This window comes from Phocoena sinus, chromosome 1 (assembly GCF_008692025.1).
Source record: "Phocoena sinus isolate mPhoSin1 chromosome 1, mPhoSin1.pri, whole genome shotgun sequence".
Classification (NCBI taxonomy): domain Eukaryota; kingdom Metazoa; phylum Chordata; class Mammalia; order Artiodactyla; family Phocoenidae; genus Phocoena; species Phocoena sinus.
In genome coordinates this window covers 33,316,734-33,331,767 of record NC_045763.1, presented here as the reverse complement: position 1 = coordinate 33,331,767, position 15,034 = coordinate 33,316,734, and the positions used below count along the sequence as shown (strand labels likewise).

The following is a 15,034-nucleotide window of genomic DNA, read 5'->3' as shown; positions in this document are numbered from 1 at the left end:
GGGGCACTAAACCAAAAGAAAGTAAATTTGGAAGTGCCGGAGGTCATCTTGAGAGGTCAGCCTACCTAAGAGGAGAGCTGAGACAGAAGAGAGATCCCTGACACATTTAAGCACCTAGATCTAGCTGTGCATGAAGCCAAATCTATCCCCTGGACTTTTTAGTTATCTGGGCCAATAAATTTCTCCCTCCCTCCCCTTCCTTCCTTCCTTCCTTCCTTCCTTCCTTCCTTCCTTCCTTCCTTCCACTTAAGGCATATCGTGTTTCATTTCTGTTGTTTACAACCAAAAGAGTCCTGACTAATCCAAATCTCCTCGTCCTCCTGTGCAGCGTTGGTGGTATAGTGGTGAGGATAGCTGCCTTCCAAATCTCCTCATCCCCACCCCCAGACCAGATGCCCCACTCCACAGGCACTGAACAACCAAGACCAACCACCTCCTGCTGAAAACTTTAATGAAATCAATAAGTTAATAAGTTAACAAAGTGAGGTACTTGCATATCCGAGAACCGGGTTGGTGGGGAACCTTGATGGTGGAAGCAGGAAGGGCTTCTTCCCAAGTCTCCTTTGGTCATAGGGTAATCCCATTCTCCTGCCCCTCTCCACAGCTCTGTCTCTCAGGGGGCGGAGGTGTGGCTCTCTGGGGACAGTGCAGTGCAGGTGAGGTGAGCCAGGATAGGCTCCATCCAGGGCATGACGGTCACATGCAGAGGGCATGTGGGGGCAGAGGCTGGGCACCGTGGGGCTGAGCAAGATCCAACCCCAGCCCTGGCGCTGGTGCATGCAGGTCCCCAGTCATGAGATGCAGGCAGCTGGGCCTGAGACCCTTATTCCCTGGTGCCCCACAAAGGGTCACCATTGGTCCACTACCCATCACCCTCCTGCCACCTGCACTGGCTTTGCAGAAGAGGGACAAAGGGTTAGGGATACCAAAGAGGTGCTGGGGGCCTGGAGTGGATGGAGGCTTATGCGGTATGGGGGCTGCCAACTGAAGTGAAAAGTGGAGTATGGAAGGAGGGGAAACAGTGCATGTGAGCGCCGTATGCACTTGGTTCCTGACAAATGGTACTCGCTAGATGCCTTATTATTCTCTCTGGGAGTGAGTTAGAGTAACTAGGAAGAGGGCAAGCCTAGATGGAAGTGGGCCTGATAACCACCCTGCGGAAGGGCCTTTGGTCTTTCCAGTGCTGTCCAGGCCCCAGAGGCCTAGGCCTGAGTTGTGCTGTGGGGGCGCTAAGGAGGGCCCTCGGGGGCAGGCAGAGGCAGCAGTTAGGGCTCCTGGACCTGTGAGGAGTAGATCTTCTTGAGAAAGGGGAGCTGGTAAAGTTCTGGAGACCTGGAGTCACGTCAGAGCTCCCTCTCCTGCCTGGACGTAGTTGGTAGGAGTGGACATTGCCCTGCAAGGCCAGTCCACTGGCCTCAGCTGCAGAGGCCCAGGAAAAGCTGAGTGGCTCTGTGCTCAAGTCTCCAAGTGTGGGTGACTGTGTGTGTCAGCGCGAGTGTGAGAGACTTCCTGCATGTCTGGGGCAACTGTAGGGACATGTTTGTGTGACGGTTGGGAGCATTGTCTACGGGAGGTTGGGGGGAGAACACAGAAACTTGTGCTGTCAAAGGTGTCTAGGGCCAGAGGGGAGTGAACATTGGCAGGAAGAGGGAGCCCCTGGGAGGGGACACCTGCAAATGGGAAGAAAGGCCCAGACACTGCCCTTTGGGAGGCAAGGGAGAAAGAGGCCCCATGCTGGGAGGTGAGCAGTTGATAAGCCAAAGAACAGGGATGGGGGTCATAGCCAAGCAGCCTGAGACCAGCTACTGCTGGGGGCCCATCTCCCAGTGGGGGAGGGACAGAGGGACCCCATGGGGGTCCCCAAAGTTGCATATTTAACATAGTTTGCATATATGGTGCCCACCTGCCTTGCGGCAGGGTCCTGTGCTTGTGGGTACCTGTATGGGCACCGTGGGCCCACCCCCAAGTGGGGCGGGGACTTGGCCGGAAGGCTTCCCTGCTCTGTCCAAAGGGCAGGCCAAAGACCTCACCTTGCATAGCTGGAAGCTGAGTCAGGGCCCAGGGCCCCAGCGCCCCGCTCCCACTCCCGGAGCAGTGCCCCTGCCCGGCGGGCCGTGTCGGGCCTTGATGGAACGGGCAGGGCACTGGGGGGCCCAGAGGCCGCAGGACAGCCGCCGCTGCTGCCCTCCGTGCGGCCTGGCATCTCACGCTCCTGAGGTGGGGCGGGTCGCTGGCACCCACATCGGGTATCTCGCCCACCCAGGCAGCTCAATACTGCGTGTGGCCTCTCTCCCCACGAGGGAGCGAGTTCAAGTAAGAGAGGAGTCCGGAGGCCTCAGAGGGCGGGTCCGAGCGCCAGGCCGAGGGGCTGGCCGTGTGCTACCCCGCCCCTGAGAAGCCCCTCAGTCCATGTTGGTGCTGACCGAGCGGGAGATGCTGAGCGTCTGTGCGGAGACGGAGATGTCCTCGTGGTCCACAGGGCTGTGGTAGTCGGAGGTGATGTCGGGGTCGAAGAGCGGCACTTGCACGGTGCCCAGGCTGGCTGAGGTGCCAGAGCGCAGGCAACGCGAGTAGAAGCCCAACAGCAGGTCCAGCTTGTGCTCGATGGACTGCACCTGGGGGCGGGGCGCGGCTGGAAGCGGGGCCTGGCCGGGACTGGAGGCGGGACTTGGGGGGCGGGACGCGGCTGGGAGGCGGGGCTTTCCCGGGGAGGGTCACATGTGGGAGACGCGGCTCCTCCGGGAGGGGGTGCGACAGGAAAGGCGGAGCTTGGCCGGAGGGCGGAACGAAGCTGGGAACCTGGGCTTTATTCCCCGCCCCGCCCCCCACGAACGAAATTTAGTTGTGATTGGTTGGGATAGTCCGGGTGATCGACAGAGACAAGTGAGGAGGGGGTCAAATGAAGTAGGTGGGACTTCGACGGGCTTATCTGAGACGCTAGCAACCTAGGGCGGGGTTTGGCTGGAGAGGGTGGGGTTATCGGGGTCTTTTAGCAGGAGTGGGCGGGCCTCCTGGGAGGCGGGGCTTATCTGTGGGGCGGGGTCGGTCGGGCAGGGGATGCCTGCCCCGCGGGTACTCTGGGCTGCTCTGAGAAACGCACCCTCCCCTTGGGCTTGACCCGGGGGCCTTCCAGAGCTTCTAGGTCGACGACTAGCTCCACCACACCAGCGAAACTACCTCCGACACTCACCTGCTTCTCCACCTTGACCACGCGTCCCATCATACTGATTTCATCCACCGCCTCCGTGTCGCAGGGCCCTTTGTCGACCTTCTCCCGGGACTTCCGGTCCCCGGGGCCCCGGCCGACAATCTGGTCCACCCTGTGGGGAAAGGGAACTGTCAAAGGGCCCAGGCACTCGCCACAACTCTCTCCTACAAGAATTTAAGTTTGCCTGCTGAAAGGGGAGAGAGACATCCTGCAAGGTGGGAGCAGGCAATCTGAGGGAGGGGCCAGTTTGATCTGCCAAATGGAGGCCGAGTTAAACGGAGGTACCCGGCCGCTGCTTTGAGGGTTTTCCAAACAGGAGAGCAAAGGCACCACACGGAAGCATGACAAGTAAAACAGCTGCCTGATGGGAGGGCAGGCAGGCAACGGTGGGCTGGGTAGAGGGAGAGACAAAAGTGGGAATGTGAGTTATAAGGGGGACAAGGCTGGAACTGGATGCACGTTATTTTTCTACTCCTCTATATAGCAAAATTCTTGAAAGCGTTATCTCTACCCTCTATCTTCAGTTTCTCTTCTCCCTTCCTCTCCAAAACCTCCCCAATCAGGCTTTCATTCCCACCATTTCACCAAAACTACTGTTGTGAAGTTCCCAAATGACCTCCACGTTGTTAAATTTGATTCTCATTATACTTGACCTGTTAGCAGTGCTCAGCACAACTGATCACCCCTTCTTCCTGCATGTTCTTCATCTGGACTCCCAAACATCAGCCTCGCCCAGTTCTCCTCCTACCTCACTCACCGCTCCTTCTCAGTCTCCTTTGCTGGTTCCTCCTTTATCTCCACAATCTCTAAACATTGCAGGACCCAAGGCTCATTCCTGGGACTTCTTTATTTCTATTTACTCTCACTCGCTAACTGATGTCTTCAGTTCCAGATTTTCAATTCCTCTATACACTGTTGACACCAAATCTGTATCTCCAGCCTACACCTCTCCTCCAAACTCCACACTCCTCTACCAGATCAACACTCCATTTAGATGTCTGATGGACATCACAAGCCCAACATGTCCCAACTTTCCTGATCAAAACTTGCTCCACTCAGGCTTCCCTGGTGGCGCAGTAGTTGAGAGGCCACCTGCCGATGCAGGGGACATGGGTTCATGCCCCGGTCCGGGAAGATCCCACATGCCGCGGAGCGGCTGGGCCCGTGAGCCATGGCCGCTGAGCCTGCGCGTCCGGAGCCTGTGCTCCGCAACAGTGAGAGGCCCGCATACCGCAAAAAAAACAAACAAAAAAAACTTGCTCCCCTCATTGACCTCCCGCATGTCAATAAACAGCAACTTTTTTCCTTCCCTCTGAAGCCAAAACCTTAGCTTTATCCTTGATTCTCTCCCTCTCTCTCTCTTTTTTTCTCTTACACTCCTTCCAAAATCCCTGTCAGCTCTACCTTCAAAATATATCGAGAATATGACCATTTCTCCCCACCTCAACTGCTGCCACCTGGTCCAAGTCCCCAGCATCTCTTGCCTGGATGTCTGAAGTAGCTCCCTCACTGGTCTCCCTGCTTCCACCCCAGCCCCTTATAGGCCATTCTCAACACAGCATCCAGGGTGATCCTTTTAAAATATACCTCAGATTTCATCAGTCCTTTGCTCAAGGCCCTCCAACGCTTGCATCTTACTCTGATGAACGCCAACATCTTTGCAGTGGCCTACAGGGCTTTATATAGTCTAAGTGCCATTAGCTTTCTAACCTCATCTCCTGCTTCCCTCATGCCAGGACAGGCGCACTGGCCTGCTTGCTGTTCCTAAATCATCACCCCAGGCACCTGCCCATCTCAAACCCTTTGCACCTGCTGTTCCCTCTGGAAACTATTTAAACAACAACCATGGGACTGTTTGCCTCACCTTCAATTTTTTTTTCCCTCAAATGTCACCTTCTCGCCTATTTAAAAACCACAAATCCCAACACCCTAACCCTTATTTTTCTCCTTAGCCTTTATTATCATCTGACATATTCTAGTTTCACTTACTATCATCTGTTCTCCTTCAGCTGGCATGAAAGCTCCATGAGGGAGGAGCCATTTGCTTTCTACCGTATCCCCACTGTCTGGTAAGTAACAAATAAATACCCAATAACTATTTCTTGAGAGAACAAATGAATGGGCAGTGAGAATGCAAGCCACAAGAGGAAAAGGGAGAGTTGTAGGTGATTGGGGTCTTGACGTGAGAATCTACCTAGACGCTGGGTGGAGAGAAGAGGTGCTGGAGGATTCCAGGGGCAAGAGGTGAGCAGCGTTGAGGACAATTTGCCTATTCCCTTAGGAGATGGGAAGTCACTGATTATCTTAAGCCTGTTACTTCAGGACGAGAAAACAGTCATCTAAAGACGTTCCCGCGGCAAGCAGGTCAGTAGGGTTCGCAGGGAGGACCTGCGGCTTGGCGTTTCCTCAGGTTCAACAACAGGTGCGGGCTCTGGCTGCAGAGCGCTGCAGGCCAGAAACTCCAGCTCCCGCAGCGGCGCCTAGGGGGCGCTCGGGGCTCCGTTCGGGCGCCGGCAGAGAGGCTCCAGCGGACCTCGTGCGGGGGTTGGTGCCGCGGCCGCCCTGCCCCCCTCCCCCTTCGGAGGCCGGCTCACCCACCGGGCCTGCAGACTCTTGATCCGGCCCAGCATGTCCAGGTGCCCTGCTGAGTACTGCTCGATGACGTCCTTCACGTCGTATGGTCGTAGCGTCTCCTTGAATTTCCTTTTGGCTACCAGGAACTTCAGGATCCTGTCGGGGGAGGGGGTCTCAGAGGACAGGGATTCTTTTCCAGCCCCCTCTCCGTCCTTTGCTACCTTGTCCAGCACGAGGGCAGCTCCTGCTTGGGCCACCGCAAACAGCCACTGCTGGGTGTCCAGCCTGCCTACATACCCACCGCGCTCCTGCCCTGGCCCCCTAAGTTTGTTTGGTATTCTTTAATGTGCCTGTATCTTCAGTCAGCTGGGAGGGCAGGGGCTGGGCCTGGTTTCTCTCTGCTGGGTGGGACACAAGGTAGGCATCTGTGAACACTGTTGCTGATGACAGCTTAGGGGAAGACATTTTTGCATATGCCTGTTAGCACGGCTGTGCTGGACCCCGGGCACCCAAAAGGGCACCAGATCCAATCCCTGGCCTCAGGAACACTGGTCTGGGGTGGGAGACGGAGAGGACACAGACAATTATGGGGTGACAAGGGTCATGTCAAGGAATGGAGAAAGAAGACTGCGGACCATGAGAAGGGAGAGCTCGGGTGGGGAGGTCAGGGGACAAGTCTTAAGAGTGATACTTTGCAGTCCCAGGGCAAGAGGTGGGGAATGAAGGGAGGCTTTCTGGACACAGACAGGCAAGGCGATGTGTGAGTGAGAGTCAGTTCAGAGTAGCTGGAACAGGATGTGAAGGAAAAGGGTTAATCCATGGGAGGCAGGGGAAGTGTGTGTATGTGTGGTGGGGCTGAGGGGGGTACTCTGAAGAGCTCTGAATCCCCAGCAGCGACTGGGCCCTGGGAGGTCGGGGCAGTGGGGACGGCCGTGTGGCTTCCTCTGCAGGCCTGTGTGGAGGATGCCCCGGATGGGCAGAGTCCCGGGTGGGAAGACCCACTGCAGGGGAAGAGCTGGGAGAGGGCAGTGGGGTGGAGACACAGGACAGCCCTGAGCAGTGCGGGAGAGAGGACCGAAAGGCTTCTAAGTCTGAGTCCAGCATGACTCCCACGGCTTGGGCACCGGGTGGATGGCGGTGGCACTGCCTGACGTGGGGACATGGGAGGAGGAACAGGATTGGGGCATGCTGCGTGTGAGGCGTCAAGGAGAGCTGACCTTAGCCAGGGGGCAGCTCGGGCGTTGTGTTCCAGAAGCTGGGCACTTGGAGGGGAGAGACAGGATGTGTAAAAAGCAGGTGGGGAGAGGCCTCAGACTCTCTGGGAGGAGGGTGCCCAGCTGAATCTGATTTAAAAGGGTTAGGCAGGTGCATGAGGCAGGGAGGAGAGGGGGTGAGTCTAGAAGGCCTAGGGGTGAAGCTGGAGCGGCAGGGTGGAGACAGAGACTAGACCAGAACTCCATTCCAAGGAGCTTGCGGCCAGATCCCTGGCTGGATGGCCAAAGGGCTCAGGAGACTCTGCCCCCCCCCCCCGAATTGTTGAGGGAGACAGCCAGTAAAGCCAGTAGGGCAGGGGCCTTCAAACTTTTTGACCAAGACCCACCATAAGAAACACAGTTTACAGAAGCTAGTATACACACACGCACGCACACACACACACACACAACTGAAACAAGTTTCAACACTTTTATTCTTACTATGAGGGATGCACTCTGATACTTTCTATTCTTTTTTTTTTAATGTTGACCATGGCCCACTAAATTGATTTCACTTCAAACTGTTGTGACCTGTGGTTTGAAAAATACTGCTCTGGAGGAAGTCCTGGGGAAGACAGACAGGCAGAGGTCAAGACACCCAAGGAGAGACAGTAAGTCTGAGTCACAGAGGCAAGAGGAGGATGAGACTGAGACACAGAGATGGAGCAAAACCGCCTGTAAGACAGAGACCCAGGGAGAAACAGGCAGGTGCCGATACCAGCTAGGGAGAGAGAAATAAAGAGAAGAGAGCCTGACATAAAGTAAGAGAGAGGAAGGGGAGAGAAGCAGAGAGGACACCGCAGGTGTGAGCGGAGGGACCACGATGGGCAGCGGTGCCCACCGCCCCACCCGGCCAGCCCTCCAGACACGATGAGTCTGCGCAAACCCTGCTGGGAGCCATATGCCGCCTCTCCACCCCACCCGCCTTCCACTGAGGGTACCAGGCAGGTGGCAGCTGGCGCGCTGGATGCTAGGCCGGGCCTGGCCATGAGGGCAGGCCCCAGATGGGGAGCAGCAGTGGGCGGCCCGCCTCCAGCCTCAGTCTCACCTGACAGAGCGGATGACCGTCTTCACGGCGGGCATGACATCGTCCACTGTGAGTTCACACTGGTAGCTCTTCTCCTCTGCCACTTCCTCTGAGGGGCCCTCTGAAAAGTCGGGGAGAGGGGGACAGGTGGTGGCAGCAGAAGGGGCCATTCCCAACCCCTACCACCACCCTTAGAGGTACGGAGAGGGAGACAGAGCCTCGGGAAGGGCCCAGAACCTTCCTGGGGCACAGAGCAGACCAGGTTCCTGCCCCCCTGGCTGTCCTGCCCAGAGTGAAAACCTCAGTTTGCTGCATGCCCGTTTGCCCTGTGTAAACATCTCCCTGGTGGCTGGTGCGCAGGAGCTGCTTTAGGGCACGTCTGGTCTGGCCCGGGGTAAACTGCACACAGCCCTAGAGGAAGTCCCACCCGTCCCACCACGCAGGCCAGTGAGCGCCAAAGACAAGGGGCTTGAGGCCTCTGCACATAATGGCGCACACAGCCTCATCCTTCAGCCAGGAGCGAATCGAGGGACTGGGTCCCACCCCCCAGCTCTGCAACTGACGAGGCCTCTAAACCAAGTCATTCTCCCTCCCGCCCCCATGAGAGAAACAGCTTCTCCGAGGCTGGTGCCCTGCACTGCACAGACAGGTAATGCTATCCTGGCCTCACAGGGGCCGGAGGGGCAGGAGGCCAGGCAGCTTCTTGGCAGGGAAGAGGAGGCCCCGGGCACCAGCCATGCCCAGACTTCCAGCACCTCCCAAAGACTGGTTTGTGGGGTTCTGTAACTTTCCAGGAAAGGGCTGTCTGAGTGGTCAGCCAGCAGCATGTTGGGGGCTGATACAGCACGGACAGAGACAGCATGGCCGGGTCCCCTCCCTCCGAGGTTCCCGTCCCCAACCTCCATCCTTGTCTACCCCCCCAACTCCTTTTCCCACCCAGGGCCCTGAAGCAGGTCAAAGCTGGGAGAAGTCTTCCAGGGGACTTGGTCCAACCCTTTTGTTTTCCAGAAGAAGACACCGAGGCACAGAAAGGGGCAGTATCCTACCTAGGTCACAGTGCAAGTCAGGAGCAGAGCTCGAACTCAAAAAAGTGACCTCTCTAACCAGTTAAAAGAAACCCCACCAGGTTCACAGCCTCACATCCCCAGGCTGGGCTGGCAAAGAGGGCCAGGGTGGGGAGTGTGGGCCGTGGAGCTGGACAGACGTGGCTGGGGATACCAGCTCTACCACTCACTAGCTGAGAGAGCTCAGTCTCCACATCCATAAAATGGGGATAGAGACAGACCCTACTTCCCAGGGTTGTTGAGAGAAGTAAATGAGATAATCCAGCCCCCAACAGTCAGGGCTCAGTTCAGCAAGGATGGCTTCCTGCTCCTTCCAGAGCATGTTTATAATACTTCTAGCTTTTGTTGGGCACTTACTATATTCCAGAACTCTTCTGTGGATAATCTCATTTAATCCTCACAACAAACCTATGAAGTAGATATGCTTCTTGTCCCCATTTTATAGATGTGCAAAATGAGGCCCAGGGAGATCAGGTTACCTGCCCAAGATAAGTGACAAAGCCAGGATTCAAACCCAGGCAGCCTGGCTCTAAAGTCTGTGCTCCTAACCACTACCAAATGCCACCTCTACATTCTCCTCTGATTCTCAGTCTGGAGCATCAGCAAAGCAGGTATTATGATGCCCATTTTACAGACCAGAAGACTGGTGCCCAAAGATAGTCAACCTGCTGCAAAGCTAGGGCTAGAACCGAGTTATTTCCACCCCCCAGCCCAGACTCTGTGTCCGCCCTGCCACCCTCAGCAGGTCCTGGCCCCAGACCCGCAGGGGCTCACCCTCAGTGGAGGCACGGGGTTTGAGTCTCAGGGAGGCCCGGAAGCGGGTGCGGTCGTTGAAGCTCCAGCTCTTCTGCACCTTGGTGGGGCTGCTGGCCTCCCCCTCCTGCTCACTGCTCGGGGAAGTGGGCATCGGTGGAGGTGCTAGGTGCTGCTTGGAGGGGCCTGTCCGTCGCTGGGAGCTGCCCATGCGGATGCGGTCTTTGATACCCATCCGCCTGCTGGCACAGCAGGTCGGGTGGGGGAGAGAGCCAAGTTAGCCGGAGCTGGGGGCCAGTGCGAGTGGGGACACTGCTGACTTAGGGCTTGGGGGCAGCTACTGGGGCTGATTCTCCACCAAGGGGAGACTTCCTGGGACGGGACAAGGGTGTGGTGAGGGGGGCCCTGACTCCTATGAGAAGCTGATCCAGGGTCAGTCTGAACAGCTCCCCTCCCCACTCCGACCTCCCACCCCTTGTTGCCCAGACAGATAAGGGGTACACAGGAGACAGATGTCAGAGTGGAAAGAGTGACAGAAACCCAAGAAGGGAGTCAGAGACAGACAGGGGGACTGGGGAGCTGGGCCTGGCCCAGGCAGGTGGGTGGGTGGAGGTGGTGACCCCTCTGGGGACAGACAGGCTGCTGAGGGATGGAGAAGCTCACCTGGCCACGCACACTGAGTTAGGCCCCCAGCTCCTCCCTGTACACAGGGGCGGGCTGTGTGGAGTTGAGGGCATGTGCCTGTGTAGGGTGTGCGCTTGCATGCACACAGGTGCCAGTGTGTGTACCTACGTCGGCATGTGTATACACGTGTCAATTTATATTTTCCTCCTTTGCCCACCGCTGGAGCTATCTGACCCCACACTGGTCAGGTCAGGGCTTTAGGACATGGTACAGTTGTACAGGCAGTGCACTGCAAAATTCCAAAGTCTCCATCACTCAGACTTCAGTGAGAATGGTGCCCCTGGAGGTGTGCAGTGCACTGGCCTGCTGGGGCTCTTGGCCCAGCATGGGCCCACAAGTATGCCCAGGCCATGCCTGGTGCCCCTCCTCCCAGTGAAGGTCTATAACCTGTTCTTCTGTGGTCTCCCCTGCCTGAGTTCTAGCCCCCCCAGACTGACGTCCTGCTTATGTGACCCACCCCCAGCCTCCTGAGTCTGCAGTTCAACAGCATCTACATCTCCGTGTACGTGTGAACACACGTGTGTATCTGTGTGTGTACTCAGACTTCCCTTCCCGCACCCAAACTCCTCACCCATTCCCCAAATCTTGGAGGAAGACAGGTGAGGGGAGGCCTCAGGTTCCCCGCAACAGGCCCTGCTTAACCAATACCTGGTAGAGTAACTCTGTGTCCAAGAGGTTCAAGGACCACGTTGTCGCTGTCTGAATAGGACCTATGCAAACATCCCCATCCCATGGCCTGTGGTGTCACCACTGCCTCCCTGCTGTGGCTTGCCACTTGAAGGGCCCCCTTCAGACACGTTTGGGGCCCTTCCACCCCAGATGTCCAGGGCCCTGGCTCAGGAGAGCACCAGCCAGTCTGGGAGGAATTCTGAGATGGGCCCGGGGCTGGGGGAGGACACTGTGTCACCTAGTCTCTGGGACTTTCAGATCCAGGGTTGAGAGGACAGACTCTGGTTTCAGGGCAGAGTGGGAGCTGTGGTCCTCCATGCCCAGGGCATGGGGGACAGAGTATAGAGCCGAGGTGCTGAGGTGAGGGAGATCTCGAAACCAGGGGCACCTTCAGCAGGTGCCTTCAGGAAGGCAACTGGGATGTAGGGCCATCCTTAGGGGTAGGAACCTCTGCCCGGAGGGGAGAGGTTACAGGTCAAGGATGCGAGCCCTGAAGATATGAGGACAGGGCGGCCCCTGCAATCCAGCATGCTGTTTGCTGGCCCAGGACCCCCTCAGCACATCCCAAAGATTCCAACCAAAGTTTGAGGTTGGCTCTCCCAAACTTTCCTCTGCCGAGCTGTTACTTCAGGCTCTCTTCATGCTGGCAAGCACCCCCCAACCCCATCCGTGCAGCCTCTCCTTCTGTCCTCCACTCTTCCAAGGGGCAGAGGAAGAGAGGGGGGCGGAGAAGGCCCTGACACTCAGCCAAGGGCCCAGAACTCTGGACCTCTGTGACCGGCACATCACTCCAATGGTGTTCTGGGGGAAGGGGGTGACCTCCCTGTCACGAGAAGTGTGCAAGACTGAGTTTGCACTCAGCAGGACTGATAAAGGAAGGGGGTGGGGGCTTGCCCTAGAGGTCTTGAAAGGTCCCTCTCCAGCTCTGATTCTGTGATGGTTGAAGGAGCTTCCAGCGTGGTTTGTGGGGTTCTGTAACCTTCCAGCCAGCCAGAGACCCTGGACTCCTCTTCAAGGTAACAAGGCACTGTTTTCCCAGGGGCGGCCCTGGATTCCAGCTCCTTGGGCAGTGCCCAGAAAATGGCTCATGTCAGCCTCTTTGAAGCCTAAAAGCTCAAAGAAAATGGAAAGAAACCTGGCACACAGTGGACATCGAAAGAGCTCCTTCCCTCCCTGGCTCCTCAGAACACACAAGGTCCACTCTGACTGCCTGAGCCTTTTCAGCTCTCAGCCACTTCAGGTGGCGGGCTCCAGTGTTACGACCCCTATTTTACAGATATGGAAGGCGGTGACTCGGCTTCCAGGTCATAGAGCTCCTCTGGATGGAACGAGGCCTGGAACCCAGTTTTCTGTGACTGCAGAGACTATGTTCTTTCCCTGGGGCAAGCCGCCAGGATAGGGTCTCGGGCAGTGATGCTCAGGTGGGGGCTGTTTTGCTCACCAGGGGACATTTGGCTGGAGACATTTTTGGTCGTCACTCTGGGGGGTGCTCCTAGCATCCAGGTAGAGGCCAGGAACGCAGCTAAACATGCTGAACAATGCATGTGACAGCCCCCAACAATAAAGAATTTTCTGACCCAAGACATCAATGGCGCCAGTGAGAAACTGATTGCAGCGTCTGTTGGTGTCTGGGGGACAGATGTGTGGGCTTGACTGGGGCTTCCCCGTGTGAGAGGGTAAGCTCGGGGCACTGGCTGCCCTCTGACTGCTCTGCTGGACCCAACCCCTGTGCTCACTCCCACAGGGATTTCTTTAAGGACTCCATCTGCCTGCCAAAGGCCAAGCTCGGTGGTGGAGGCGTGGCGGAAGGCAGCCTACCCCTACTGGTGCTGCATACAGCCCCTCTCTTCAGGACTGGGAAACAGCACGTGGCTGGCCTCTCCACCCTGGCCTCGCCCTTCCTGCCCACCACACCCACACATCCCAAGGAATCTTGCAAAGGGGCAGATCTGACCCAGAGACTCCTCGGCTTTATCCTCCAGCATGTGCCCGTGTCCTACAGCCGTGGTTTCCAAGCTCATATCATAACATACCAAACTGCATGAGGCTGACATTTATATAGCACTTCCTCTGAGCCAGGCACAGTTTGAACGGAAGCAGACCCTACGATCGTCCGCATTTTACATGGGAGGAAATGGAGGCACAGAGGGCTTATGCCCGAGGTCCCCTAGCCAGGCTCAGATCCAGGACCCATGTTTCTAAGAAACACTGCTTCTTGGTAGAGCAGCCAGGAGCTCCGTCACCCATCTCCTCCTCATGGGTCCCCTGATCCACAAGGCTCCTGAGGCACTTTGGGAAACCCAGGACTCTGTAAGCCCAAGCTGCCAGGCAGGGCCAACAGTATAAAGCTCACGGGGCCCTTGGCTTCTTCATGACCCAGCCTCGGCTCCCGACCTCCACGCTGGGCTGCCTGTTCTTTGCCAAAGCCGCGCTCTCTCTCACCCCCTCCCCTTGGTGCGTGTCGCCTCCTTGGCCTGGAAGGCCCTCCCTCACACCCACTCCTTTGGGGGCCTCCTCGGGTGAAATGCCTGACCCAAGCTCCACAGGCCCCCTGCTTCTGCCTTAGTTGTGCTCATCACACCGAAGAGCAGTTACTCTTTGCAGCTCTCTAGGCACAATGTTTTATTTATCATTGTGTTCCTAGTGCAGGGCCTGGCACAGGGCAGGTACCAAGGGATGTAGTGGCTAAATGAGGCAGCTAAAGAACTGGGCTCTGGAGTTAGCGAAGGAGGTGCCAATCCCAGCTCCTTCAGGCATCTGCTAGGATCTAGGTGGTCAGCGGGGAGCCAGGAAGCTAAAGGCCCGGCAAAGGTCAGAGTGGGAAGGACCCTCAGAGAGCCTCTAGTTCAATCTGCCCATTCCATAGATGGGAAACTGAGGTCCAGAGAAGGGAACAATTTGGCCAAGATCACGCAGGGGGGTCAGCGGCAGAGCCAGAACTCATCCCAAGGCTCCTGTACGTGTCCCTCCTGGCAGACTGGGCACCAGACCTTGCAGACTGGGCACCAGGCCCTGGAAGACTGGGCACCAGACCTGGCAGAGGCATCCCCAGGAAGGCGAGGGGCTCATCAGGGCCCCAAGGCAGATGGCAAGCGGCAGGCACATGCACCTTGTCTCTGGCCCATCCTGTCCGCCTCTCCAGCCCCAGAACTGGGTGGGGCAAGGAGGAACGGGAACAGGACAAGGCGACGGGGTACCTCGGTCTCCAGCTGGCGTGGATCCGAAAGAAACTCCGTTTATTACTAAACATCTGGCTGGAAAGTTGAGAACAAGACACAAACAGAGGTTAGTGGGAAGGAGGCAGGTGGGCAGAACATGGGGAGCTGCCAGGATGGGGCTGGCTTCCCGTGGCTGGTGGGAGAGAAGGACCCCCCAGCTCAAATCATCCTCCAGCCCACATGCCCAGAATGCAGAGGTTCTCCAGCTTTGCATAAGGATCTCATGGGGAGCACGTTAAATATGCAGAACTCTGTGCCTCTTCTCCAGAGATGCTCATTCCGTGGGCTTGGGGAGAGGTCCAGTATCTCTGCATTTTGAACAAATGTCCCATGGGATGCAGACACAGGGAGTCAGTGGACCATGCTTTGAGAACCACTGTCTTAGCACCTCATCACAAAACCCACAGAGAGAGGTGCTGGCCCTGCAATGCCACCCCTCAGGAAGTCCTGCTCCGTGTAGCCCTGGGAACGTACTCAGCCTGGATCCACCCACAAGCACCACTAAAGGTGTGGCCAACCGGGGTGTGTGTGTGTTGGGGGAGGGGGTCCTGTCTTGGGCACCCACCCCACAGGGCCCAGAGAGC

At 57.1% G+C, this 15,034-nt stretch overlaps 1 protein-coding gene across 2 annotated transcripts in view; it reads right to left on the bottom strand.

Moving 5' to 3' along the window:
• Positions 1-434: 434 nt before the first annotated feature.
• The window catches only part of KCNQ4 (potassium voltage-gated channel subfamily Q member 4), a 56,554-nt gene continuing 41,954 nt past the window's right edge, over positions 435-15,034 (bottom strand). For both annotated transcript variants that reach the window (XM_032614304.1, XM_032614313.1), the window contains 5 exons: positions 9,901-10,121; positions 8,084-8,183; positions 5,807-5,938; positions 3,191-3,320; positions 435-2,615 (listed from right to left, as the gene is read on the bottom strand). In XM_032614304.1, coding sequence (XP_032470195.1) covers positions 2,403-2,615; positions 3,191-3,320; positions 5,807-5,938; positions 8,084-8,183; positions 9,901-10,121 — 796 coding nt within the window. In that variant the 3' untranslated portion in view covers positions 435-2,402. The remainder of the gene's footprint in view (positions 2,616-3,190; positions 3,321-5,806; positions 5,939-8,083; positions 8,184-9,900; positions 10,122-15,034) is intronic.